This window comes from Phyllostomus hastatus, unplaced genomic scaffold (assembly GCF_019186645.2).
Source record: "Phyllostomus hastatus isolate PE091 unplaced genomic scaffold, TTU_PhHast_1.1 phas_contig_449, whole genome shotgun sequence".
Lineage (NCBI taxonomy): Eukaryota > Metazoa > Chordata > Mammalia > Chiroptera > Phyllostomidae > Phyllostomus > Phyllostomus hastatus.
Window position 1 is genome coordinate 1,279,636 of NW_025333882.1, and position 27,715 is coordinate 1,307,350.

The 27,715-nt window shown below is 34.9% G+C and overlaps 1 protein-coding gene across 1 annotated transcript in view; it reads left to right on the plus strand.

Annotated features, from left to right (window-relative positions):
* The window catches only part of SNTG1 (syntrophin gamma 1), a 782,410-nt gene that overhangs the window by 721,826 nt on the left and 32,869 nt on the right, over positions 1–27,715 (plus strand). Inside the window, exon 19 of the mRNA XM_045845038.1 lies at positions 21,779–21,889. Within this exon, the coding sequence (XP_045700994.1) occupies positions 21,779–21,889 (111 nt within the window). The remainder of the gene's footprint in view (positions 1–21,778; positions 21,890–27,715) is intronic.

A 27,715-nucleotide genomic window follows, 5' to 3' on the forward strand; every position in this document is an offset into this window, starting at 1 on the left:
CTTCCCTATTATATGAAAGGAATCAGGCATTTGCAATGAAAATTCATTTATAATCATTCTCAGTAAATGGGTCTGTGATGTTAAACAAATAATGATAGAAACAAAGCAGCAGGTTGAGATAAAAGAAGAAATATGAACCATGGAGAATCAGACTTGGGTTTGATTCCCATTTATTAGTTATAAAATATTGTGAATGTATATGATGTTTTCTTAATTGTATCTGGAAAATGTCAATATTCTATTCAGTGCATTCTAGTTAGTAATGTCTGTTGCATACATTCGAGAAAATGTAAGACAAGACCTAGAATAATGCTATATTTATTGTAATAACAGACAATGTTCCATGGAAGGATAAAAGCAGATACACAGAATGCACCACAGGTATTAAATGAGGTACTTTAAAATGGTCTGCACATGTGTTCACCCATCAATGTCAGGAATAAATGATAGAGCCCATAATACACCCCTCATTTTCTTCACATAAATATTTTTCTTGATAATAATCAATGTTTCATCTTCAAAACACATGGATTAATCATTGTTTATAAGCACATTTTATAAAATTAATCCCTGGTTTTAGAGTGGTGACTTTCAATTATAAACCTCAACTGACATCAAATCTAAGGTTTCTGCTATTTATCTGCTTACCTGCACTGCTTTACATAAAATATGTCTATCATAAAGAGTAGCTCAGATGCAAATGAATCATTTTTCAAAATCCTTAATTGTGAGAGCACTTTTATCAATAAGATTTTACTATGTATGAAATCTGTCCAGGAAAATGTCCAGTCATTTTTAATATAACGAGAGTGGTTTGTAAGACATCGGTGTAACCTGGCTGCCAAGGGGAGGGGACTGGATGTGCATACATGAACAATGACAACTTCACTGTACTAGTCAGTCAGGGTGGTAGACACCATTGTTGAGTGAGCATGTGGTCTGTGTGGCCAACACATTCAAAATGACTGTGCAAGTAGACCAACAAATCCAGATCCAATTTTGTGTTAAGCTTGCACATTCCTCTATAGAGACTATTCAGATGATTCAGAAGGCTTGTGACTGACAGTGTGAGAATTAGAAGTTGATCTGGGGATTCCAAAATCCACTGTGTCCAAGATTTTGATGCAGGATCTTGGCATGAAACTTATGGCAGAATTCATTCCACAGCTTCTGCTACCAGAGCAGAAGGAATATCATATTGCAGTTGCTAATGATGTGGGGAGAACTGTGTGAGGTCCCAAGGTGCCTTCTTTGAAGGGGACCGAGGTGTCATTTTCCTATGTATAATGTTTCTTGTATCTTTTATCTTCTTTGATAAATGTCTCTATTTTTCATATTGCATGTCTGGATACTTTCCAAACAAACTTCATATTTTCATATTATTTGCTTTCTTCCTTTATTGTCTTCAATAACTTTATTATAACTACAGTATTGAAAAGTCTGTGATTCACTGTGGTTTTTTCTTACATATAGTTATCTTTGTTTTCAGCTTTTTATGCTCTTAAAATATTTAAATGTATCTTCAGAATGCCAGCCATATTTTATATTTATCATTCAAATAAATGTTGCCTTAAATACTATTTCTGTCAAAAACAAGCAAATAAATAAGTTTTAGCAAATTAATAAGGTATTCTGAATCAATTATAATTATACTGAATTTCATTATTTTATTTTACAGTATAAATTTTTGTTGTTTCTCAAAATATATTGCATGAGAAAAAGTTAAACAAAGTTAAATGAGTTTCTTTCCTAAAAATATCCTGAGACTTTCTTGTGCAAATGAACCTCCAATATCAAATGTATTTGACCATCTTTGAGCTCTTTTTTCTCCAAGAGCACATAGAAGATATCCATAGAAAGATTTGGAAAAGTGAATATATAGTCTGTGATCATTCATTATAAAGGCTTTGGTTCATGCCAGATTTTAAAAATATTCAGAAATTTCTTCATCTATCTATCTATCTATCTATCATCTATCATCTATTTAATCTATCCCCTCCTTTTGTACTTGATCTACATCAAGTTCAACCAATGAAGACTACTACTTGTGGTTGGAAATATCACACTACTTTGTAAGTTCTCATTCTAGCATTTGCTTTCCCCACCTCTCTGAAATGCATGTATCCAATAGCATTACAACTGAATAATGAAATAGAAAAGAAGAAACATTTTTATTCTTTAATATTTATTTTATCTTAATGCATTTCTTTTACAAAACTTGGTTCATTTTGTGTCCGCTGTACAGCAACCACTCTGTTATAATCAAGGAATGCAGTGCTGAGCAAGTTAAACTAACTACCAGTCCACTTGAAGCTTTATTTGTAGTGGAGAGAGACAGAGCAGGATGATTGCAGATTGCAGATTGCAGTCAGATCTGTGAGGAAGTGAGCAAAGTATTGAGAAAGAGAACTCAGAAGGGTCTTTTAATAGGCTGTCAGGAAAAGAGTTTCTGAGGCATTGCTATTTCTACTGGGGGTCTAGATGGCAAGAATGCAATAGTTATGAGTGTGTTTGGGGAAGAATTTTCAAGCAGAGAGAACAGAGAGTGTTAAGCAAGAAGTATGAAAGGATTTTTCTTTATTTATTTTCAGAAACATAAAGCAGAGAGAGAGATCACTCTGATTGCAAAAAAAAGAAAAAAAAGAAAATAGATTCATGTTTTCATTGTACTTTAAGCCCTTTATTTTATGATTTTACTTGTATTTAACATTTGCCTTATACTTTAAATGATCTAAGTTAACTACCTTTTCCATATTTTATGCTTAAAATGTAAACATATTTAGGCACAGTAAAGAAAAAATAAGAGATATTTATGTCAATTGTCTAAGCATTAACAAGCAGGGTCATTAGTTTTGAAACATAATTTAATAAAGTATCACAGCTTGTTAAGATGCAATTATCAATGGTGTATGTACCAAAACTAATTCAAGTACACTTTAACTACATATATTTCTTAATATATAGGAAAATATTGATGTTAACAGTTACTATGCTGTATTTATAGCATATAGTCTTATTACCATTGCAATTACAAACAGTATCTTCAATTTTAAACTATAATTGAATTTTGTGGTAGCATGCATCATGATATATATTGTGATTTTGACATAATGAAATTTATAAACCTTTACTTTGATTTTGAAAATTAAGTGAAAAAAGTTACTAAAATTAACTGATTTTCTTTTCCTTTTCTTTTCTTTTCTTTTCTTTTTTTTGTTGTTGTTCAAGCAAAATTGTCTCCACATTCCCCCACCTGCCTCCTCCACCACTACCCCCCACCCTCAATCCCATCCCCTTTGGCTTTGTCCATATGTGTGGATCCTTTATATGTGTTCCTTAATGACCACTCCCCTTCTTTCCCCATTTATCCCCCTTACCTCCCCATCATCTGGTTACTGTCAGTTTGTTCTTTATTTCAATGTCTGGTTATATTTTGCTTGCTTGTTTCTTTTGTTGATTAGGTTCCACTAATAGGTGAGATTATATGGTATTTGTCTTTTACTGCCTGGCTTACTTCACTTAGCATAATGCTCTCCAATTCCATCCATGCTGTTGTGAAGGGTAGAAACTCCTTTTATTCTTCTGTGTAGTATTCCATTGTGTAAATGTACCATAGTTTTTGATCCACTCATTTACTCATGGGCATTTAGGTTGCTTCCAGCACTTGGTTATTGCAGGCTGTGCTTCTATGCACATTGGGGTGCATAAGTTCTTTTGAATTGGTGTTCCAGGATCCTTAGTGTATAATACCAGCAGTTTAATTGCTGGGTCAAAGGCAGTTTCATTTTTAGTTTTTTGAGGAAATTCCATATTGTTTTTCACAATGGCTGCACCAGTCTGCATTCCCACCTAGTGTACTAGGGTTCCCTTTTCTCCACAACCTCACCAGCACTTGTTTGTTGATTTGTTTATGATCGCCATTCTGACATGTGTGAAGTAGTGTCTCATTGTGGTTTTAATTTACATCTTTATGGTAACAAATTTTCTAACTGAAACATTGATGGACAATGTTTTAGTCAAGATAGTGGAATAGATAAACACGGTACTAGATTGATCAAAATTACAACTAAACTACAGAACAACCATCATCCAAAACTACATTAAATCTAACTGAACACAAGTCCTACAACTGAAGATATAAAGAAGAAACCACACTGAGACTGGTAGAAGGGGTGGAGACACAGAAAAGTTGATTATACACTCACATGTGGCAGATAAAAATTGGGAAGGGCAACTTACCACAACTTCCCATTATCAACAAATAAAGAGCATTATGCTAAGTGAAATAAGCCAGACAGTGAAAGACAAATATCACATAATCTCACCTATAAGTGGAACCTAATCAGCAAAACAAACAAATAAGAAAAATAGAATTAGGGACTTGAAAATAAAGAACAAATTGACAGTGACAAGAGGGGAGGAGATGGAAGGGGAATAATGGGGGAAAGAGGCAAGGAATATGAATAGAGGACTCATGGACATGGCCGATGGGAAGGGGTTGGCTGTGGGAGTGTGGGGGTATGGGGCAAGGGAGCGCAAGGGGAAAAAGCCGGGACAACTGTAACTGAGCAATATATATATATATATCTCATGTTGATAGATCATGCCGTTCAACTCTTCCATTAAGCATATGGAAGAGTTTTTATCACTTTGAATATTTCTTAACTCTTCCATTAAGCATATGGAAGAGTTGAATGGCATGATCAACAAAGCTGACCTGATGAGTATAGAATACTATACACAACAACTGAAGATTATAGATACACTCTACTCAATTGCAAATAAAACATTTACCAACATTTACTGTACTGTAGGCTATAAAGTCAGTTTTTTAAGTTATGTTTTGTAAATTTCTTATGAAGATTTCATTTATCTGTTCACTTTTGGACAGAGGTGGAGCAGGAGAGGGAGAGATACCAGTTGGTTGCCTCTTGAAGCCCCCCAATGGGGGAACATGGCCCGCAACCCAGGCATATGCCCTGGCTGGGAATCAAACCAGTAACCTCTCAGTTCTCAGGCTGGTACTGGATCCACTGGGCCACACCAGCTAGGACCCTAATTATATTTTATTGATTATGCTATTAGAGTTGTCCCAGCTCTTCTCGTTTTGCCCCCTTCCAACCAGCACTCCCATTCCCTCAGGTAATCCCCACACTGTTGCCCATGTCCATGGGTCATGCATATATGTTCTATGGCTCCTCTATTGCCTGTAATGTGCTTTGCATTCCCATTACTGTTCTGTAGCTACCAATTTGTATTTCTTAATCCTGTTTCACCTTTTTCATCCAATCTCCTGGCCTCCACCCATCTGGTAGCCATCAAAATGTTCTCTGTATCTCTGATTTGTGTTCTGCCTATTTGATTATTTTGTTTTTTTTAGATTCAGTGATATATATTCATTATCATTTTATTGTTCATATTTTTTATTTTCTTCTTAGAGAAGACCCTTTAACATTTCATATAATACTGGTTTGGTGGTGAGGAATTCTTTTAGCTTTTTCTTGTCTGGAAAGCTCTTTATATGTACTTCAATTCTAAATGATAGCATTTCAGGGTAGAGTAATCTTAGTTGTAGGTCCTTTCTTTTTATCATTTTGAATATTTCTTGTCAATTTCTTCTAGACTAAAGTTTCTCTTGAGAAATCAGTTAACAGTCTTACGGTGGGCATCCTTGTAGGTAACTAACTTCTTTTCTCTTGCTGTTTTTAAAATTATCTCTTGTATTAAGCTTTGGCAGTTTAATTATGATGTGTGTTGGTGTGTGCCTCTTTGGGAACATTTTTGGGAGACACTCTGTGCTTCCTGAACTTATATGTCTATTTCCTTCACCAAGTTGGGGAAGTTTTTTTTCATTAGTTTTTCAAGTAAGTTTCCAATTTCTTGCTCTCTCTCTTATTCTGGCACCCCTATTACATGAATGTTGGTATGCTTGAGGTTGTCTCAGAGCCTCCTTACACTATCTTCATTTTTAGGGATTTTTTTTCTGTTTACTGTCCTGATTGGTTATTTTTTGCTTCCTTATATTCCAAATTGCTGATTTGACTCTTGGCTTCATCCACTCAACTGTTGATTCCCTTTAAATTGCTCTTTATTTTGATTAACATATCCTTCATTTCTGACTGTATTTTTAATGCCTGAAGTTTTTACTAAGTTCCTTCAATGTAACCAGTGTCTTGAACTCTGCATTTAGTAACTTGCTTCTTTCCATTTTGTTTAGTTCTTTTGCTTGAGTTTTGTTCTGTTCTTTCATTTGGGACATGTTTCTTTTTATCCTCATTTAGACAGCCTCCCTGTATTTGTTTCTATGTAATAGATAGAGCTGGTTGTTTCCCAGGCTTGGTAGACTGGCCAAATATATTAGGTGTCTTATGGCTCAATTCAGTGGTTCAGTGGCTCAATTCCCCTATCATCTAAGCAGGGTACCCATGGTGTACCCCCCATGTGGGCTGTGTACACCTTCCTGTTGTAGTTGAGACTTGATTGTTGTTGGCATACCCAATGTCAGCCACCTCCTGTATTCTTTCTGAACTCACACAGCGTAAGATACAAAGGGATTTTCTGCTACTTGTGCTGGACTTGGAGGTGCTTAAGCAAGACCAAGTTGAGAACCAAGGCCAGCTGTTGCTAGTGCAGGGCCTGAGACAACTTGGTGAGAGGTACTGGGACGCTGCTTGTTTGAGAAAGTTTAGAAAAATCTGAAACATGGGCAAGACAAGCAATTTGTATGGAAAAGCTACTGGAAATAGCTTAGATGGGCTTGAAAGTTGGGTGAGGCAGGACCTCAGGGAATCACCAGCGTGAGGCAGATAGTATAAGCCAGGTTGATAGAGTCTCAGATATAGTTCCCACCTGCCAAGTTTGTGGTGTGAAGGGCTCAGAAAAGGAACAGTGGCCTCTACCAGCACCTCTGTCTGGAAGAAAGCTGACTTCCCCCTCTTGCCCTGATTCTAGACAATTCAGTTCTTCCAGGTATGTCTCTGGTGCTTTTCAATAAGCTGTCCCCATGCTGGAGTTCACAGGGAGTGAGTCCTTGTAATTCTATTCATGGGCCTTTTAAGAGAAACTGCCAGGTACTCCAGCAATTTCTTTCTTTCTCAGCCTCAGCTCCTGCTGGTTTTTAGGGCCAGGAGTTATGGGGACTTATCTTCCTAACACTCAAACCCTGGGCTGGCAGGCCTGGTATGGGACTGGGAATCCTCACTCCTGAGATATGCCTCCCAGTTTGTATCTATCACATGTGGGCTTGGGAGCAGCTCATTCTGTGTCTCCACTTCTACTAGTCTCAATTTGGTTTCCTCTTTAGTTATATAGCTGTAGGACTTTTATTAAGCACAGTCTCTGACATTTCTGAGTGATGGTTGTTTTATAGTTTAGTCATAACATTGATGTGGTTGTGTGAGGAGGTGAGCTGCATTTATCTATGCTGCTATCCTGACCAGAAGTCCTAAAGCCAGTCTCACACTTCAAAGGACTGAAACTGCACAGAGTATATTATCAAACCACAGTAGAATTATGCTAGAAATCAGTATCAAAAATATAATAGGAAATCTCTTTTTTAAAATCATAAAATATAGTTCCAAATAACCCAGGGATCAAAGGAGAAACAGATGTACAGCATAGGTAATATAGTCAATAATAACATAATAACTATATATGGTGCCAGCTTTGAAGACCCAAGAGTGAAGGAATAATAGGTAGCTAGGATTAAATATAAGAATAAGGATTTTATAGAAACTGAGCAGAGATTCCAGTTGTCACACACTGGAGGGTGAATAGACACTACATAATTAGTCCAAACACATCACTGCAATAAATAAACAAACAAATAAATAAATATTTAAAAACAAAGAAACAAGATGTAGTCCATACAGAGGAGAAAACAGCTTATGTACATTGTTTCTGGGAAGGCCTAGGTGATGGATAAAGTACATAAAGATTTCAAATAAGCCATTATAAATATGTTCAAATAACTAAAAGAAACCATGTAAAAAGAATTAAAGGAATGTTTAATTACAATGATTCATCATATAATGAATAGTAATAAAGATATACAAATTATAACAATAAATGGAAATTCTGTAGTTAAATAGTCTAACAACTGAAATGAAAAATTTACTCAAGGGGCTCAACAGCAGATTTGAGCTTCTAGAAGCAAAAAATTAGCAAACTCAAAGGTAGATCAATAGTACCTGAGACATAGAAATAAATAACAAACTGACAGTGACCAGAGGGGAAGAGATGGTAGAAGGGGATAACAGGGGAGAGAAGGGCAAGGATTAATTCAAAGAATGTGTATAAAGGACCCATGGACAAAGACAACAGTGTGGGGAGGATTGAATGTGAGAGATGGGTGTGGGGAGGACAGGGGAGAGTAATGGAGGAAAAATGGGGACAACTGTAATTGAATAACGATAAAAAAAATCTTTAAAAAATTAAAAAAAAACATAGATCAATAGAGATTACCCAATCTAAAGAACAGAATGCAAAAGGAATAAAGAAAACTGAATAATCTCAAAGGCCTTTAAGACACCATCAAACACACCACATATGCATAATGGTTGTGCCAGAAGAGGAAAGGAGGAAAAAAGAATATAACAAGTATTTGAAGAATAATGGGTGAAATTTCTCAAATTAGATGAAAAACTTTATGTATCCAAGAAGCTCAATGAATTCCAAGTAGACCAATCACAATGATATTCACAACTAGAGAGATATTAATCAAATTGTTGCAATCCAAAGCCAAAGAGAAAAACTTGAAAACAGCAGGAGAAAAACTGCATGTAATATGCAAAGGAACTACAATAAGAATAACAGCTGACTTCTCATCAGAAACAGTGGAGACAAATGGAAGCAACCCAAGTGCCCATCAGTAGATGAGTAGATGAAAATAGTTCTGGTAAATAAATAAGTATACAATGGAATATCACTTGACCATAAAAAAGAATAAAATCTTATAATTTGTGACAGCATAGATGGACATTGAAGGCATTATACTAAGTGAAATAACAGACAGAGAAAGACAAATACCATATGATTTCACTTAGATGTGGAATCTAGTGAACAATATAAATGTATGGACAAAACAGAAATATGCACATAGATGCAGAGAGCAGGTTGGTAGTTGCTGCAGATTGGAGGGATGTTGGCATACTGAGTGGGGAAGGTGAGGAGATTAAGAAGTACAAAGTGGGTCCTGGCCAGGCGGCTCAGTTGTTTGGATCATAGTGTCTTACACCAAAAGATTTTAGGTTCAATGCCTGGTCAGAGCACATACCTAGGTTGTGGGTTTGATCCCCAATCAGGGTGTGTATGGAAGGCAATCCATCAATATGTCTCACACAGATGTTTCTCTCTCTCTTTCTTTCTCCTCATTCCTCTCCAAAATCAATAAGCATGTCCTCAGGTGAGGAATTTTTAAAAAGTTACAGACTGGTGGTTGCCAAGTGGCTGCAGGGATGTAAAGCATCGCATAAGGAATACACTAATAGTCAATATAATATAGTCAAAAATAATATTTTAATAACTATTTATGGCCAGTTGGGTACCGGAAATATCAGGGAGAATACTTTGTAAAGTATATGATTGTATAACTACTATGCTATACAGCCAAAACTAATACAAAATAATATTGAATGTAAGTTATAATTTAAAAATAAAAAATAGCCCTGGCTGGTGTGGCTCAGTGGATTGAGCACTGGCCTGCAAACCAAAGGTTCACAGGTTGGATTCCCAGTCCAGGCACATGCCTGGGTTGCAGGCCAGTTCCCCAGTATGGGACATGCCAGAGGCAACCACACATTGATGTTTCTCTCCCTTTCTCCCTTTCTTCCTCCCTCTAAAAATAAATAAAAAATATTTTAAAATAAAAAAATATTTAACCAGCTATCTAAAAAAAAAAAAAAGTAAGAAACGATGGAGACAAGAGGCAGTGTTATGACATATACAAGGTGCTGGCTGAGGGGACATCAACCTAGAATTCCAGAATTCAATTCACCATGGTAACAGCTCATGTCAACACTTTCTCTAGACAGCTTTGGATGCTCCTTTAGGTCTTCTGCTCTAAGAGGTGCTGAGGGGAAGGGCTTGGGGAGATCTCTGATCTGACACTACGGGGGATGAAAGAGGTGACAAGTTTGAAGGAATGGGCATTGAACAACTGAAGTCAGAGTTACTGGAAGAGCTCCATATGAAAGACAATACAATTCTCAATAATTGAATTAAGATGCGAAATAATGGAACTGAAAGCCAAATTCACTATTGCTAATATAGACAATGAATGGAAAACCCATTATGAGATACAACTTTAAGTGAATGATCAACTAAAAAGCCAATAGTTACTCTCAAAGAGATGGGAAAAACTACATGCTGATCCTTCAGACAGACTATCCTCTATTCATGTCTATGAGCGAATGCCAGTAAAATCCTCAGTTGCATTACTTGAAAAGCTAGAAAAAGAAAAAAGGCACCTTGAACATCATTTGAAATACTACTTACTTAAACTGGAAGAAGAATCAAAGGCTTGCCAAAAGATCAAGGATGAACGCCAAATATACTTAGCTAAATATCTCAGGTGTCTCACTTAAACCAAATTTCTAGATGGCAACAGATGAATGAACCCCACAGAATGAAAAAGAATCCAGTGAAAATGGAAAGATACAACACAGCTGATTAGAAGACAGTAAATGCCAAAAGAGGACCAATGAGAAAAAGTGCAAGATCAAACCCTGTTCTAAAACTCAACCCATGATTCAAGAATTGGGTGGATTTCTATTTCTTCCTTTTTCATTTGTTATAATCAGTTTGTCAAATTAATGCTCAATGCCTTTTTCAGGAAATTAAATAAATAAGGAAGAGCTATTAAACTTCTTTAGCTCCTCTTTCAAAATAAATAATATTTCATTAAAATGAAAACAAGCAAACAGATAACTAAAAGCTGGGGTAGCAATACTTATACCAGAAGAAAAATGACTTTAAAACAAAGGCTATATTTCACTTGGCATAATACTCTCCAGATCCATCCATGTTGTCACAAAGGGTAGGAGCTCCTTCTTTCTTTCACTGTGTGGTATTCCATTGCATAAATGTACCACAGTTTTTTTGATCCACTCATTTACTGATGGGCACTTAGGTTGTTTCCAGCACTTGGCTATTGTAAATTGTGCTGCTATGAACATTGGGGTGCATAGGTTCTTTTGAATTGATGTTTCAGGATTCATAGGGTATAGTCCCAGCAACGGAATTACTGGATCAAAAGGTGACACAGACACTGGCCTGCAGTGTCCGCGGCATTATGGATGAGATGATATAAATTCACAGGGACTACTGAGTCCTATGGAGGAAAAGGGATGGTGCAACTTCTCTCTCCCAGGGAGAGCAAGCCTCGGAGCGCTTCTGCCACCCTCTCAAGAGGAGAGAGCCCTGACTCTTGCCTTGAGAAGCCTTTATTGGATTCAATTTGCATAGGAATACAGGGTGTATACGTAAAGAACATTAATCCTTGTCTGGCAGTAAGGATCAAACAATAGGTAACATACAAAGAACTCTGAGGGCCTATTTTGAGTCAGGGTCAGTTAAATGGCTATAAAACTTTGGGGGACAAAGTCACTTCCTGCTTGGATCCTTATCATTTAATTAAGAGCATTCTAAACAAAGCATGTTTCACAGGATTTTACATATTCTTTATTAGGCCTGATAGCCCTAGGGAACCCACCCTTTCCAGCACAGGGTGGCACCCACCTCCAGCATTGTTTCAGGCTTAAGGCATTGTTTCAGGTTTAAGTCAGGCAGGGGAAGTAAGGCAGCCAAGAGATTAGGAGACTTTTTGAAGACAGAATGAGGACTCAGGCTATGTCAAAGCCAAGGGGAAAGGGTCTATCACCCCTTTCCTGTACCCCCAAGTCCTTCCCTGGGGCTCCCCCATGATTGTGCCTGTCTTAGGTCACCCTCCCTTGAGGAGTCTTACCTGTCATTGGCTAACTGATCAAGCATTGGGGGCCAGGCAGGGTGAAGTAAAAGGGGAAGGGCTGGTGCCCATGCCAGGCAATAAGCTTTGTCTCCTTAGTGACTTATGGCCCAAAGGTCAGCCTTAGCCAAGGGCGGGCGGGGGGGGGCGGGGTTACAGCTCTGAAAACCAGGCAGGTCGGTTCACAACAAAAAGACAGTTTCATTTTTGGTTTTATGAGGAATCATTTCACCTATAAGTTCAACTTAATCAACAAAACAAACAAGGAAGCAAAATATAACCAGAGACAATGAAATAAAGAACAAACTGATAGTAACCAACGGGGAGGTGGTAGGGGATAATGGGGGAGGGGAAATGGTTGTCAAGGTACATGTATAAGGACACCTGTGCAAAGCCAAAGGGGGATAAGGATCAAGGGTAAGAGGTGGGGATGGCTGGGGGTGAAGGGGAATGGTAGGGGGGAAATGGAGACAACTGTACTTGAATAACAATAAGAAAGGAAAGAAAGAAAGAAAGAAAGAAAGAGAGAGAGAGAGAGAAAGAAAGAAGGAAAGAAAGAAAGAAAGAGAGAGAGAAAGAAAGAAAAAGAGGGAGGGAGGGAGGGAGGAAGGAAGGAAGGAAGGAAGAAAGGAAAAGAAAGAGAAAGAAAGAAAGACAGAAAGAAAGAAAGAAAGACAGAAAGAAAGAAAGACAGAAAGAAAGAAAGAAAGAAAGAAAGAAAGAAAGAAAGAAAGAAAGAAAGAAAGAAAGAAAGAAACTAAAGGCTCTATAGTCTAACGAGAGAAAAAGAAGGACCCAGAATTTCCACTTCTGGGTATTTATCAAAAGAAATCCAAAACACTAAGTTGAAAAGACAGACATTTCCATATGTTCATTGCAGAGTTATTTATAATAACCAACATATAAAAGCAACCTGAGTGTCCATGGATAGGTGAATGCATAAAGAAGTAGTACATATATGTTGCATTCATAAAAAAGAATAGTATCTTGCCTTCTGCAACAACATGGATAGACCTAGAAGGTATTTTGCTGAATGACATAAGTCAGACAGAGGAAAACAAATGCAATATGATTTCACTTATATGTGGAATATAGACAAAAAATAAATGAATAAGGAGAACAGAAGCAGACTCACAGACACAGAGGATCTTTTGATGGTTGCTAGATGGGAGAGGAGTTAAGGCTCTGGGTAGAAAAGATGAAGGGATTAAGAAGTACAAACTGATAGTTACAAAATATTCACAGGGATGTGAATTACAGAATAGGGAATCTTGTCAATAATATTGTAATAACTATGTATGATGTATGGGTACTAGATTTATTGGGTGATCACTTAGTAAGTGATATAGCATCAGGTCACTGGGTTGTACACTTAAGATTAAGATAATATTGTATGTCAAGTATAATTGAAACATTTTTAAAAATATTTAAAGGCAGAAAAGATCTGCTAAATGGAGACAAATCAATATCAATAGCATCACTTTGATACATGCATGAGAAAACTTGAGTTTCAAAATGACCAGATTTAATTTAAAAAGGGTCATTTAATTTAAATAAAAGTTATGCCTAAGTGATGATTTTATTATAGTCATTTACATAAATATAACAACTCTTTGGAAACTTTTTAAAAGGTAGCTATTAATATTTCTAGTATCTTTAATTTATGTTTTTTTATTTGTTTTATGTGGTTGGTGATACTGTGGTTCACATAGTGGATCACATAGTAAACATCATAATACAATCTGTTTAATTATATACTCATCAACTTTTGAGATCTTAGAATTTATTAGTCAATCTTCCATTATAGTCATCTTTGGTTTTACTTACTGTTTTTGCAAAGTTTACATCAAATTATAAAGTAGTTTTTATTTAATCATACAATAAAAAACTCCATTGCAAGAATACTCAGTTTGCTCTCTATAAATCCTACAGAACTTCCACTTATCTCATTTCCTATGCATCTTTTTTGTATATACCATTTATAATTTCCTCTGTTTCCCACTGACCCTTCTCACAGATTTCCAGACAGATTCATTCATTTCAGATGTCCGCAGGCAGGTTGCAGAAAGTAAGCTGGTACAACTAGTTCATGGACACAAAAATATTCAGTACTTCTCACTTCACCAAAAGAGACCTGAAGAAGCAAGCTGTAGTTAACACCCCCTGTTTAAGTGCACTAAATTTTATCAGTAATGACCCCACATATTTCATTTGTGTTTATCAGGAAAGTCTGGTATGATATCAACTTTAGCCACCAAAAACAAAGCCAAACATGTGAAGATACCTATTACAAAGGTGCATCTTGTCTACTCACATTCTAACATGCTGAATATGTCCATATGTAAACAAATGTTAGGGTTTTTTGTTGTTTTTGTTTTTTGCTATCTTGGGTACCCATAACACTTATCTCTGTGAGGTCAGATTTGTGAGTTTATGGAGTATTTCAGGTCCAAAAGTGGTGATTATTTGAGAATCTGGACTGCCAGCTTGGGCAGCTTGTCATATTCTACTGTTTTATTGGAAAACACTCAACTAAACTAATTTCAACTAATAAAAAATAAGAGAAAACCCTGCAGTTTATAAAGCAATGTTCTAAGCATTTTCCTCTCCTTCATTTTCTTGTTTAAACTATTAAATTTGATAATAAAATTTTTACTATACCCTGGCTGGTGTAGCAGTGGATTGAGTGTGGGCTGTGAACCAAAGTGTCACAGGTTCAATTCCCAGTCAGGGTACATGCCTGGGTTGCAGGCCATGACCCCCAGGAACCCCACATTGATGTTTCTCTCTCTCTCTTTCTCCCTCCTTTCCCTCTCTAAAAATAAATTTTAAAAAATCTTAAAAAAATAAAATTTTTACTATAAAAGTTATTTTATTTTATTTTTTATTGTTGTTCAGTTACAGTTGTCCCATCTTTTCCCCCATTGCTTTCCCCTGCCCCATCCTCCCTCACTCCCACAGTCAATCACCCCCATTCCCTGTGCTTCATTTTCACAGTAACCCTTTAAAGTTGGATAGTCAAGTATTATTACTTCTAATTTCTAATAGAATGTAATCAGGCTTCAGTCAGTGAGTAATCTGTTTCAAAGTAATGTGGCTTATGAATAGGAATATAAAGTTTGAGTTACATTTAAATATGTATAACTCTAAGATTAGCATTTTATTTTTAAATGTCAGTGCATTATCAAAAAAGGCATTATCTTTCCAGGGATATATGTATTATAATATGCAAAATGATCTTAATTTACAGTTAATAGTGAAAAAAGCACCAAAACTAGATGATCAGGAAGGAGGGTTTTCTGGCCTTTATAACCCTAATCTCACTCCATGTCGGCAACAGATGACTATACTACTATATATGAATTACACCAGAATTAAAAAAAAATTAAGACAAAAGATTTATACATTTTTTCTAATCTTCAGTGTAACATCATTAAAAGTCATTTTTTACAACAGAAGTCTTCATATATTTTATAGAGAACTTATTGCTGAATCTTGGTTTACTTTCTACCCTGATTAAAAAGCTCTTAAGGCAAAGGATACCTGCTCCTGTTATTCTTCACTATCACCTTGTTCAAAGTCTGTAAAATAATCACAAACAATCCTACTCTCCATTCTCATCTAACCCAACACTATCCTCTCTGCATCTTCCTTAGAGGATCCTACAATTGTACTCACCTATAGCTGTATAAATAACATGTTAGGGAGACAGTGCTGTCCATTCATCTTTTTTAAGCATTATTTTTAACATAGTTGAAATAATGCTTATCAGAATCTTAAAAACAAAATTTTGTCACAAAAAAGGATAAACTAAGAGTTCTTGAATCAAGCCATATTTTAGACCTGTTTTACTTGAAAAATCATGTGGTTCAAATAACAATTTCCCATTTTATACTATTATGACTGCATATAAAATAGCACTTCAATTTGTAATTGTAATTTGAGAATTTGAAAACTTTAGTTTTTCAGCAAAGCAAAGCTAGAAATAAAGATTTTTATTGTCTAAAACCACACAGCAGATTAATGGCAGGACTTGAGCTGCATATAATGATATATGGTAGAAGACATTTTCTGTACAACTTTTGAGAAGATCCTTTGTTTTAACATAGACATCTCCCCTAATTTTATGTTCTAATATCCCCCCATACCATTATATTGTTTTCATTATCCTATGTAAATACATGATTGTCATGAGTTTTAATATAAAATATTCTGAATTTCCATTTTAATATTTATTAATAATAAAGTATGTATTTAGCACTTTCACTTTTATATATTGCTTTTCTTATAGTTAATATTTAATAATTTAGTTTTTAAATTAAATAATAGTAAATTTTTTAAGGCTTAAAATATATATTAAATTACTATTCTAAAGTATTTCACACTGTTAGTATTTTATGCAAATATTTGTTTTAACATAGTTTTGCTAAATTTAGATATTATAACTCTTAGTGATCTTTACTGACTTAATATTTTTAATAAGCTAAGTCATTTTAATGTTACATTATTTTTTATTTCTGGGAAGGGTAACCATATTCTCTTATTAAAATAATCATTGTTTTTCTACTATTTTGAATGATTTGTGTCTAAAATTGTTTGTCTTTTTATTTATTGTTTAGAATTTTCCTTACACTTTACCTTATGTGTTGCTATGTGGAACTCAGTCTTTTGCTTTTCTTTTCATTTTTTTCTTAACATGTATTAATTGTAAATAATGAGCATGTAATTATCACTACTCCTAAGTCTAGAATTCCCTGTCCTCAAAAGTTACTAAATACTTATTTATTTAAAACTTACAGTTTTTCTATAATATGGATTGTTTAAATTGTTTTACTTTTTACAACAGATATTTAATTCAGAGGATGTTTTGAGATAAATTATTTAACTGGTTTTTTTTCAGAAAGTTAATTACCCATCAAAATTTTATTCTTGAGATGCTGTATGAAATTATATTTAAAGAAATAATTTAAGGAAAAACTGTAATAATTGGGTATTGCTTCTTTAAAAATTATATACTCATAGTAAAAACAGAAACACAGACTCTTTTGGTATAGAGATTAGTATCTTCAGGATATTGACACTGTCTTCTTTATAAAAATATTTAGCAAAATGCTTAAAATATACTTGCCATTTTATAATTTTTGGTTAATGAATAAATAATAAGTGAATGACATTTTATATAAATTCACTTATATAAATATATAAGTGAATACATTTTATATTATAGATAAAATATAAATATTATTATTATTATTATAAATAATATTATTATAAATAATATTATAAATATTATAAATAATATTATAAATAATAATATTATAAATATTATTATATTATAATATATTTTATATTATAGATAAAATTTATCCTTATTTTTAAGGGATTTGTGATTTTGTCATTTTATACTTTTTAAAGTATGAACTTCTTATTTAACATTTATTTTTAATGGATTCTGAAGATACAATGTTTACAGAATGATTTTCTTTTTTAAAATATATTTTATTGATTATGCTATTACAGTTATTCCATTTTCCCCTATTTATTCTCCTCTGCCTGCACACCCCCTCCCAAATGTGTTCTCCCCTCTTTAGTTCATGTCCATGAGTTGTACATATAATTTCTTTGGCTTCTACATTTCCTATACTATTCTAAACTTCCCCCTGTCTACTTTCTACCTACCATTTATGCTATTTATTCCCTGTATCTTTAGCCCCTTTCTCCCCTTCTGCCTCCCCCACTGATAATCCTCCGTGATATCTCCATTTCTTTCATTCTGTTCCTGTTCTGATTGTTTGCTTAGTTTGTTATTGTTTTTGTTTTTTTTAAGGTTCAGTTATTGATAGTTGTTTGTTGTCATTTTACTGTTCATATTTTTTATCATCTTTTTCTTAGCTAAATCCTTTTAACATTTTGTCTAGCCAGGGCTTGATAATGATGAACTCCTCTAACTTTACCTTGTCTGGTAAGCAGTTTATCTTCCCTTCCATTCTAAATGTTAACTTTGCTGGATAGAGTACTATTGGATATAGGCCCTTGACTTTCATAACTTTGAATACAGCTTTCCAACCTCTGCTTGCCTGTAAGGTCAGTTTTGAGAAATCAGCTGATAACCTTATGGAAACTCCTTTGTAGTAACTGTCTTCTTTTCTCTTCTGCTTTTAAGATTCTGTCCTTATCTTTAGTATTGGCTAATGTAATTATGATGTACTTTGGTGTGTGCTTCCTTGGATCCAACTTCTTTGGGACTATCTGAGCTTCCTAAACTTCCTGGAAGTCTATTTCCTTTGCCAGATTGGGGAAGTTCTCCATTATTTTTTCAAATAAGAAGCCAGGTGGTAAGAGACAAATACCATGTATTTGGAACTGGAACTTAATCAACAAAACAAACAAGCAAGCAAAATATAACCAAAGACATTGAAATTAAGAACAATCTGACAGTAACCAGAGGGGAGGTGGGAAGGGATAATGGGGGAAAGGGTTTTCAAAAACAACTATACAGGACAAATGGACAAAACCAAGGGGGTGTGAAAGCAGGGGAGAGAGTTGGGGATGACTGGGGTTGGGGTGAGAAGGTAAATGCAGAGAATTGTAATTGAAGAGCAAAAAAAAGTTTTCCACTTCTTGCTCTTTCTCTTCTCTTTCTGGCACCCTGATGATTCTGATGTTGGGGCATTTAAAGTGTCCAGGAGGTTCCTAAGAACCTCATTTTCTTGAATTCTGATTTCTTCATTCTATTCTGCTCAACTGTTTATTTCTTCCTTCTCATCCAAACCATTGATTTGAGATTTAGTTTCTGTCTTTTCACTGTTGGTCTCCTGTACATTTTCCTTTATTTCACTTTTTATAGCCTTCACTTTTTCTTTTATTTTGTGACCACACTCAAACAATTCCGTGAGCATCCTGATTACCAGTGTTTCGAACTTTGCATCTAATAGGCTCACTATCTTTTTGTCGCTTAGTTGTAATTTTTCTGGAGCTTTGATCTGTTCTTTCATTTGGGCCACTTTTTTTTATTATTTTTGTCTCAGAGCACCTGTTATGTAGTAAGGAGCAGAGCCTTAGGTATTCACCAGGGTGGGGCAACCCATGTCACTGTGTTGTTACACTGTTTGTGGGGGCAGTCCGAGAGGGAACAATGCTGCTTGCTCAGCTCTCGGCTGGCTTTCAGTCACTTACCCACAAGCAAATTGACCCTTCCAGGGCCAATTCCTGGGTGGGTGGTCTTGTGTATGTTCTAGGACCCGGTAGGTCTCTCCAGTGAATTCTCCTGTGAAGCGGTGAGTTTTCCCCCCTGTTGCAACCCCCACAGAGTTTTTCAGTCAGAGGTTTTGAGGCTTCATTTTCCCAGGCTGGAACACTGGTTTGAGTGGTCTGTCTTGCTCTAGAGTTGTTCCCCCAGGTTAATCTGCACTCAAATGTAGGACCACCCACTCCAGCAGCCACCACTTCACCAGCCCCAGTCCTCCAGCTGCCACCTTGCCTCAAGTTCTATTTGCCTGTCTGCCTGTCTCCACCCCTCCTTCCAGTCCAGATGAGTGTTTCTTCTTTAACTCCTTGGTTGTCAGACTTCCATACAGTTTCATTTTTCTGTCAGTTCTGATTGCTTTTTGTTTTTAAATTTGTTGTTGTCCTTCTTTTGGTTCTGTGAGGAGGCAAAGTGTATCTACCTATGCTTCCATCTTGGCTGGAAGTCAGTATTTGGGTTCTTATATAGATTTCATATTATCAAACTTATTGTTATAATATGTGAAAATATTTCATTAAATACTCTTACAAACAGATATTATAGTCTGATTGGACTAGTTCTATAACATGTCTATTCTAGTTCAATCTCATGATGCCATCATCTAAATTTTTGTCATGATTTTTGACTTAGATTGACTTTCATCTTGATAAAACTACAGGTTATTAGTTTGAGCTTCAAAAGAAAGTTCTACAAAATTATAGAGTTCTCAATACAAAATGACATTATCATTTCCATTGATGCAAAATAAGCATTTGCATAAAAATATTTTTAATCCCTTTACTTTTAGCCTGTGTGTATCTTTCAGTCTGAGATGGGTCTCTTGGAGGCAATATATGTGTGGATCTTGTTTCCTACACATTCAGCTACCCTATGTCTTTTGGTTGGAGTATTTAAGTAACTTACATTTAAGATGATTATTGATAGATACATATGTAGTGCCATTTTATTGTTATATCTTTTTCTCTGTTTTTAAAGAAGATTTTATTTATTGATTTTTAGAGAGAGAAGAAGGGAGGAAGAAAGAGGGGGAGAGAAACATCAATGTATGGTTGGCTCTCATGCACCCCCTAATGGGGACCTGGCCCAGAACCTAGGCATATGCCCTGACTGGGGATAAAACCAATGACCCTTTGGTTTGCAAGCCAGCAGTCAATCCACTGAGACACACAAGCCAGGGCTTTTCTTTTTCTTTTTAAGCAAGCCTTCTACCTTTTTTTGCAGTACTGGTTTTGTGTTAACTAACTCCTTTAGCTGTTTCTTGTCTGGAAAGCTCCTATTTCTCCTTTGATTTTGAATGATAGCCTTGCTGGGTGAAGTAGCCTTAGTTGTAGGTCCTTGCTTTTCATCACCTTGAATATTTCATGCCACTCCCCTCTGGCCTGAAATGTTCCTGTTGTGGATTGTGTATTCAGAGAATGATTGTTGATAATGTTTAAGAAATCATCAAGAATGAAATTGAACAAAAGTAATGCTCATTTTTAAAGGGCATCAGGGAATAAACCTTTGAATCTGTAGACATATAAGTTTACTATAGACCTTTAGTGAAATTCAAAAATAGATTTTCAGATATTAAAGTCTAATAATTTTCTTTTTGTTCTAGTAAGAAATAGTGGTATTTCTTGATTTCAGCAAATCTTATGACAAGGACTCTCATGAGATCTTTATAAATAGAGTAACATTGAAATTCACATGTTAGAAGATTATTATCCTTTCAGTTTATTTCTAGTGAACAACTTCACCCAAAGCCTGTTGATTAATGAACTGACATTAGGGTAGAGAAAAGTCTATCAGGGTGGAGGACATTGTCCTTGACCTTGTCCTATTTGATACTTTTATTAATAGCTCAGATAAAGACAGTGATAATGTGCTTGATCTATCTGTGTGTGTATGTTGTAACTGGGAGGCATAATTAATACTTAGAGTGATGGAACATGGGGACAAAGAGGAATCTGAAGAAATTATGAGGTGAACCTACAAGGTGAATTCCTGTGGGGATAAGTAAAATAGTCTACTTGGTTTAAAAAAAATGGAGCACAACGTAATACAGCAAATCAGAGTAGAGGAAAATTAACTTTAAAAAGATCTGATAGTGATGGACAGAGGCTTGACTTGGGGTGGCGAACACACAATGTAGAGTGCAGATTGTGTTGTAGAATTGTGTACTTGAAGCCTGTATAATTTTGTTTACCAGTGTCATCCCAATAAATTCAATAAAAGGGAAAAAAAGAATAAAGAGAAACAAATAGTGTTTTTGCTTATTCACTGGCATAAACAAATGCTTTATGTGATCTTGTTTTTATTTCATGATAAGGTAAAACAATACACTCAAATTGATTTATTTGTATGTATATTTTGAAATAATTATTTCATGGATACAAAAGTTATTTCTAGAAATACAAGTATATATTGAATACTAAATTGTAGCTTTGGATAAATATATTTTAATTTACTTTTTAATACTGGAACATAGTAATAATATAATTAACTTTTTCCAATTAAGAGAGAACTCTATCTTGATTTGAATGAATATATTAATTGTATTGACTTACATGTTTCTTTTTTTCCTTTAGGCTGTCCTTTGGAGGTATAAATTTTCTCAGCTTAAAGGTTCTTCAGATGATGGCAAGAGCAAAATCAAATTTTTGTTTCAGAATCCAGATACTAAACAGATTGAAGCAAAGGTAAAACCAAGTTCATCACATAAACCACCTGTAACTACATTAATACTGTTATGAATCAAAGTGTGGGGTAATTTAGGACCAAAAGAGCAAAAACACACATTTTCTCTTTACTTTGAACTGTATCTCATGTCCAAAAGAAAAATCACTTAAAGATTTTAATGGTTAGTTTTCACTTAAAGGCATAACTTACAAGGAGTTACATACAACAGTTTCATTTCTTGGTTTTAATTCCTTATGAATTTTATTTGCATCACACTAAAATAACCTGGGAATTGAAAAAGTCATTTTCTTGGTTATTTCCACACTAAATTATAATTTAAAATGCTTTAAAAATTTCTGACTATATTTTGGATATGACTATAAACCCTTAAAGAAAAATATTTATATATCATCATATTTTTCTCAGGTTATTATGTGTTAAAAAATAAGTAAATGAATTAATTTTGCTTTGCTTCATGCAAATTTTCAGAATTTTTAACTATTTAGCTATGTGTTTATAACTCATTGAAAAGATTCACTACTTTTTAAAACATTCAAAATTTGAATTATTTCCATTACCTTACTATAGGATTTACAACAATAATTGTCTTAGAATAAACTATAAATTTATATTCCAGTGTGGAAGAATAAGTAAATAATAAACACCAAAGTGAACATTTTAGTTCTATGTTATTAAAAATCCAAATGTAATTTTAAACTATGGATTAAAAATAGCATTATTCTTTCAAATTCCTGTACCTATTAAATTCAGGGAGTAATAGTCATAGCCTGCATTCAAACTCTTTGAAAGAATGACCCTATCTATTTTCATGCACTTATTCTTCTTTTACCAAGGTGTTTTCCTTTTTTATTTTTTTGGGCCTTATATATAAATATATAAGCTGGTGCTTTTTTCTTAGCTTTTAATTCTTTAGTTTTTTATCTGCATCTCTATGAGAATGCTCCATTTATGTCTTATATTTCTCTTTGGACTTTTCTTACCATCTGTCCCTAGCCTGTAGGTTGTTTGTTTAAAGAGGGAATTGTGGCTTATCACTTCTTTTTTGCCACTCACTTTTCTACTGTATTTCTCTAAAGATTTGTTGTTACCCATGGTATGGCCTTGTATTTGTCTCCCATCAGTTTAAACAAATGTCTTGGCTACTCCATCCACTTCCTTTGTTTTATTTGCCTCATAATTTTCAAATGCACACTCCATCACTGCCTCTTTGCTAAATACAGACCTATCTGTGAAGTTGCTTTGGCTTCACCACTTGCTGCAGTTGCTTCTTGTTTCTCCTGTGGCTACCATTTATTGATCATTTACTTCATTCCAGCTACTAGCACTTCTCATTAATTTTATTCTTAATGTTATTATAAAATGTATTACTATAGTCCCAAATGTTTATCCTTAGCTTTTGGTAGGTTTCTCAATCTTTCAAGACACAGGACATATCCTAACATTGGTGAATGATGTTAATATTCTCAGTTCTTATATTATTCTGGTTAATGTGGAACCTCAACCACTAGTTGCTGACAGATGTATAGCATTTGGTGTTTATTATTATGTTACTTCTCTTCAAATCCTTTTAAATGTTCTAGCAAATCTGTAGCTGACAACAAAAACTTAGAGGATGAATACAATGAAATGACTACAAACTATGGTCTTTAAATTTCAGTCTAATGAAGCATGCATTATATATGGAACTGATTATACTTTTGAGTAGTACAAAGAGCAGACTCAAAAGTATTTAGTGAGTTACTAACTTTCTTTAAAGTTATCATCTCCTTCTTTATAAAAAGAATAATAATACTTCAGTGAGTAACATACCAGATTATAGGTAGAGACTCTTTAACAGCAACATGGTACTAAACATATAGAATGGTGATTAGTTCTATAGAATTGTTAGCCATACTGGTATGCATTATCTTTGCTGACACAGAAATTGTTTAAGAATTAATGCTAGTACAAATGCTAATTAGTTTATAACTATTAAAAATGCAACTTATGAACAATAATCAAAGGTATCATCACAGAAGGAAGGCAAAGACATTGCCAGAATGTATCACATTACTGAACTTACAGAACCCTTGTACCAGAGGGATGACCTATGGTTGAAGTTGATGTCATCTGAGAATTCAACATTTTCTTTGTTAAAACATTTTTTTAAATGAATGGATAGGCCATATGATACAGTGGAAAAAATTACAATCAGGTAACCATCAGTTAAAATTTCTTCTTTATCATTTCCTAGATATATTTCTTTGGCATTTATCATTAAATTACAACTGCTACCTTGCAGGAGATGTATGGAAATAAATATTCCCAGTTTGTGGCACATAGTAGACAATAAATCACTGAAGAAATGTTTTATTTTATTTTTTTGAGATTTTATACACAGTATTTTTTCTAAGATGGCATAATGTTTTCCTTCCCATGTGTCTTCTAGACTCTGACTCTCCTTTTTGAATGTACATGATCTTATACTGTCTTACAAAGAACAGATAATGGCAGCAGTGATGCTGTACAATTTCTTAGGCTAGATCACAAAAGACAATGAAGTGTCTGCCTCCAGTGCTGGAGCACTTGATCTTAGAGCCTGAAAGGACCATGCTTACAAGATGCCAGGCCCAAACCCAACATAATCACAAAGGAAGTAATAAAAGAGCATAATCACAAAGGAAGTAATAATCACAAAGGAAGTAATAAAATAGCAGCTATTATTATTAGAAGACAGGTCAATAAAGATTATTTTTCCTTGTATTTATTTTTTTATTGTTGTTCAAGTACAGTTGTCTCCATTTCCCCACCACTCTCCCCACCTCAGCCATTCCCACCTTCCACCCTTTATCCTAGCCTCCTTTGGTTTTGTTGATGTGTCTTACAGATGTTCTTGAAATTCCTTCCCCATTTTCCCCCCATTATTCCCTCCAACCTCTCCTCTGGTTACTCTCAGTTCATTTTTTATTTCAATGTCTCTGGTTATATTTTGTTTGCTTGTTTTGTTTTGTTGATTAGGTTTGACTTATAGATGAGATCATATGGTATTTGTGATTTTGAACATGTATATTTGTTGCCCTTCTCACACTTAAGAAATTAAAGTGTATAATCATAACCTAAATTTATGCCATTTATCCAATGCCTTGGACATTTTTTGTGTTTTAATTTCTTTTAATTTAAAAAATTTCAGTATGGGGAGTTTGCCCTGAGTCCCTGTCTCCAAGAAAGGAACAGGAATTTCTCCTATATTTTATATAACTCTTCTAAATTTTAAATGCCATAACACTGGTACCTATACTTCATGATAATTGTTCACTACCATGCATTCTTCACTAGATAAAGAACTTTTAAATGCAAAAAATATGCCTACAACATAGAGTTTAAAGCCTATGTGATGATTGCTTGGCAGCAGATAAGTAATAACTATCTCTGCTATAGTTAATATTTTCTGGTATCATTCATTAGTCACTCCTCTTAATCTTTTTTAAAAAATTAACCAAGTAGTCATAACCTTAATGGATTATAAAAATCCTCATTATGAGTGCATATCGAAGATCCAAAGAAATATTTATCATTTATTGTATGTAACTCCATGCTGGATTGTTTATCTAATTAACTACTGTTTCCTTTTGCTTATTTTTTTAAATTTTGGTTTACACTTTTCATTAGCATAAATAAAGTACTCTAGAAATATTTGTTTTAAGGCATGTTAGAAAAAAAGAGTTCTGAAAGGTAAATACAGTTACTTTGGCAATGATGTACCCATCATTACAGAAACAAATGTAAAGCTATATGGATATAAAGGTATTTGTGAACTTGCTTATAAGGATAAAGTAATAATTTGTTAAAACATACTAGATAGTACTTTACAGTTGAGGATTATAAGCACTTTTCTCATATTTCATTATAAATTTTTAAGCATACAGTGTATTTTAAATAATTTCTAGTAAATATCCATATACACTGTCTAAATTTGATGATTCATATTTCATTATATTTCTTTATCACATATCTATTAATACATTCCATTATATATCTATTAATGCATCTTTTGATACATTTTGAAGTATACTGCAGACATACATATGATATTAAGCAATTTCAAAGTGCTGTATTTGTGAAATGATGTCTCTGTTGCTTTGATCTTTTCTAAATTCCTCACCAATTTTTTTTATTGGACAATGCCTTGAATTTACAGTTGTTTAAAATAGTTGACAATTGTCTACTTTAATAATATAATCTAAAAACAATCTAAATTAGTTATAACTTTAGTGGAAAATAATCTTAATAAAATAACAAAAACACCCAGCAAGTTAGAACATTCTATTTTAGCTTGTAGATCGTAAAAAAATGTTGCATTTTAAAGAAGGAAATTTGTGGAATTCTGGTCAAGATAGAGATATAGGTAAATACAACCTGCCTCTTCTCACAACCACATCAATATTATAACTGAACTATAGAACAGCCATCACTTAGAACTATCAGAAATTGAGTTGAATAGGAGTCTGACAACTGTAGAATTAAAGAAACCACATTTATGCAGAATGGTAGGAGGAACAGGGGAGCAGAGACACAGAATAGGCTGGTCCCATGCACACATTATGCATAAAAATTTGTCAGAGATACCGGGGAGGGAGAGAAGTCTCACCCCCATACCAGGCCCTCCAACCCAGGGTTCCAGTTCTAGGAAGGTAAGTCCCCATAACTTCTGGCTGCAAAACCCCACAGGATTGAGTCATTGAAGAAACTTCTAGAATCCCAAGCACTTCCTCTTATAGAACCCACATATGAATTTAGACTCATTCCCTCTGAGCTGCTGTACCAAGGTAGCAGCTTCAAAGGCACCAGTGGCATATGGCTAAGAATTGAAGTACCTGGAATCAATGCAAGAGCTTGGGGACAGCTTTCTCCCAAACAGAAAGGTGGATGGACAGAAGCCATTATTTCTTTTCTGAACTCTCCCTCAACAGAGCCATAGAGCCAGCAAGTAAGTGCCACATCTGAGACTCTATCAACCTGGCTAACACTGTTTGTCCCTTCCTGAAGATCCCCAGAGGCCCAGCTCCACCAAACTTTTGGGCTCACCCAAGCTGTTTCCAATGGCTTTTCCATATGAATAGCTGGACTTGTCTCATGCTTCACAATTTCTTAAATTCTGTAAAACAAGGAATAGCCTGCCTCAACAAGGTCCCAGCATCTATACCTCTTGCTAAGTGGTAGCAGCCTTGATACTAGCAGCATCCAGGCTAGGTTCATAACTTGGCTGTGCTTGGGACACTCCAAGCCCAGCACAGGTAGTATCCTTGTGGAGATTGCTCTGTAGAACATGCAGGGTAGCCCTGGGCAGAACACAGGTTGGGGCTGACCTTAGCCTTCACCACCTTGGAAACCCCACAGTCAGAACACCCTGTGGATAACTACTGACCATGTTGAGGCACCACTAACCACCCTGCCCCTGCACAACTGATCCTCTGTGGAGGACAGAATTTGGTGGTCAGTGGTCATAGCCCCTCCTTGCAGCTGACTGGCCTGGGTAAATCTCTCCCATTGACCTGCCAACAGCAACCTAGGCTCAACTACAAGAGGAGGACGTACCCAGTTCCTGTGAAGTGTGCACCTTGAGTAGCCAGCTTAGGTCATAGTGGAGGCTGTGCCACTGGACCCTCTAAAATACCTACTACATTAGGCCAAGTTACCAAAGACAGGGAATCATAACAGTTCTACTAATACATAGAAACAAGTACAGGGAGGATACCAAAATAAGAAGACAAAGAAACATGACCCAAATGAAAGAACAGATCAAAACTCCAGCAAAAGAACTAAACAAAATGTAGATAAGCAATCTA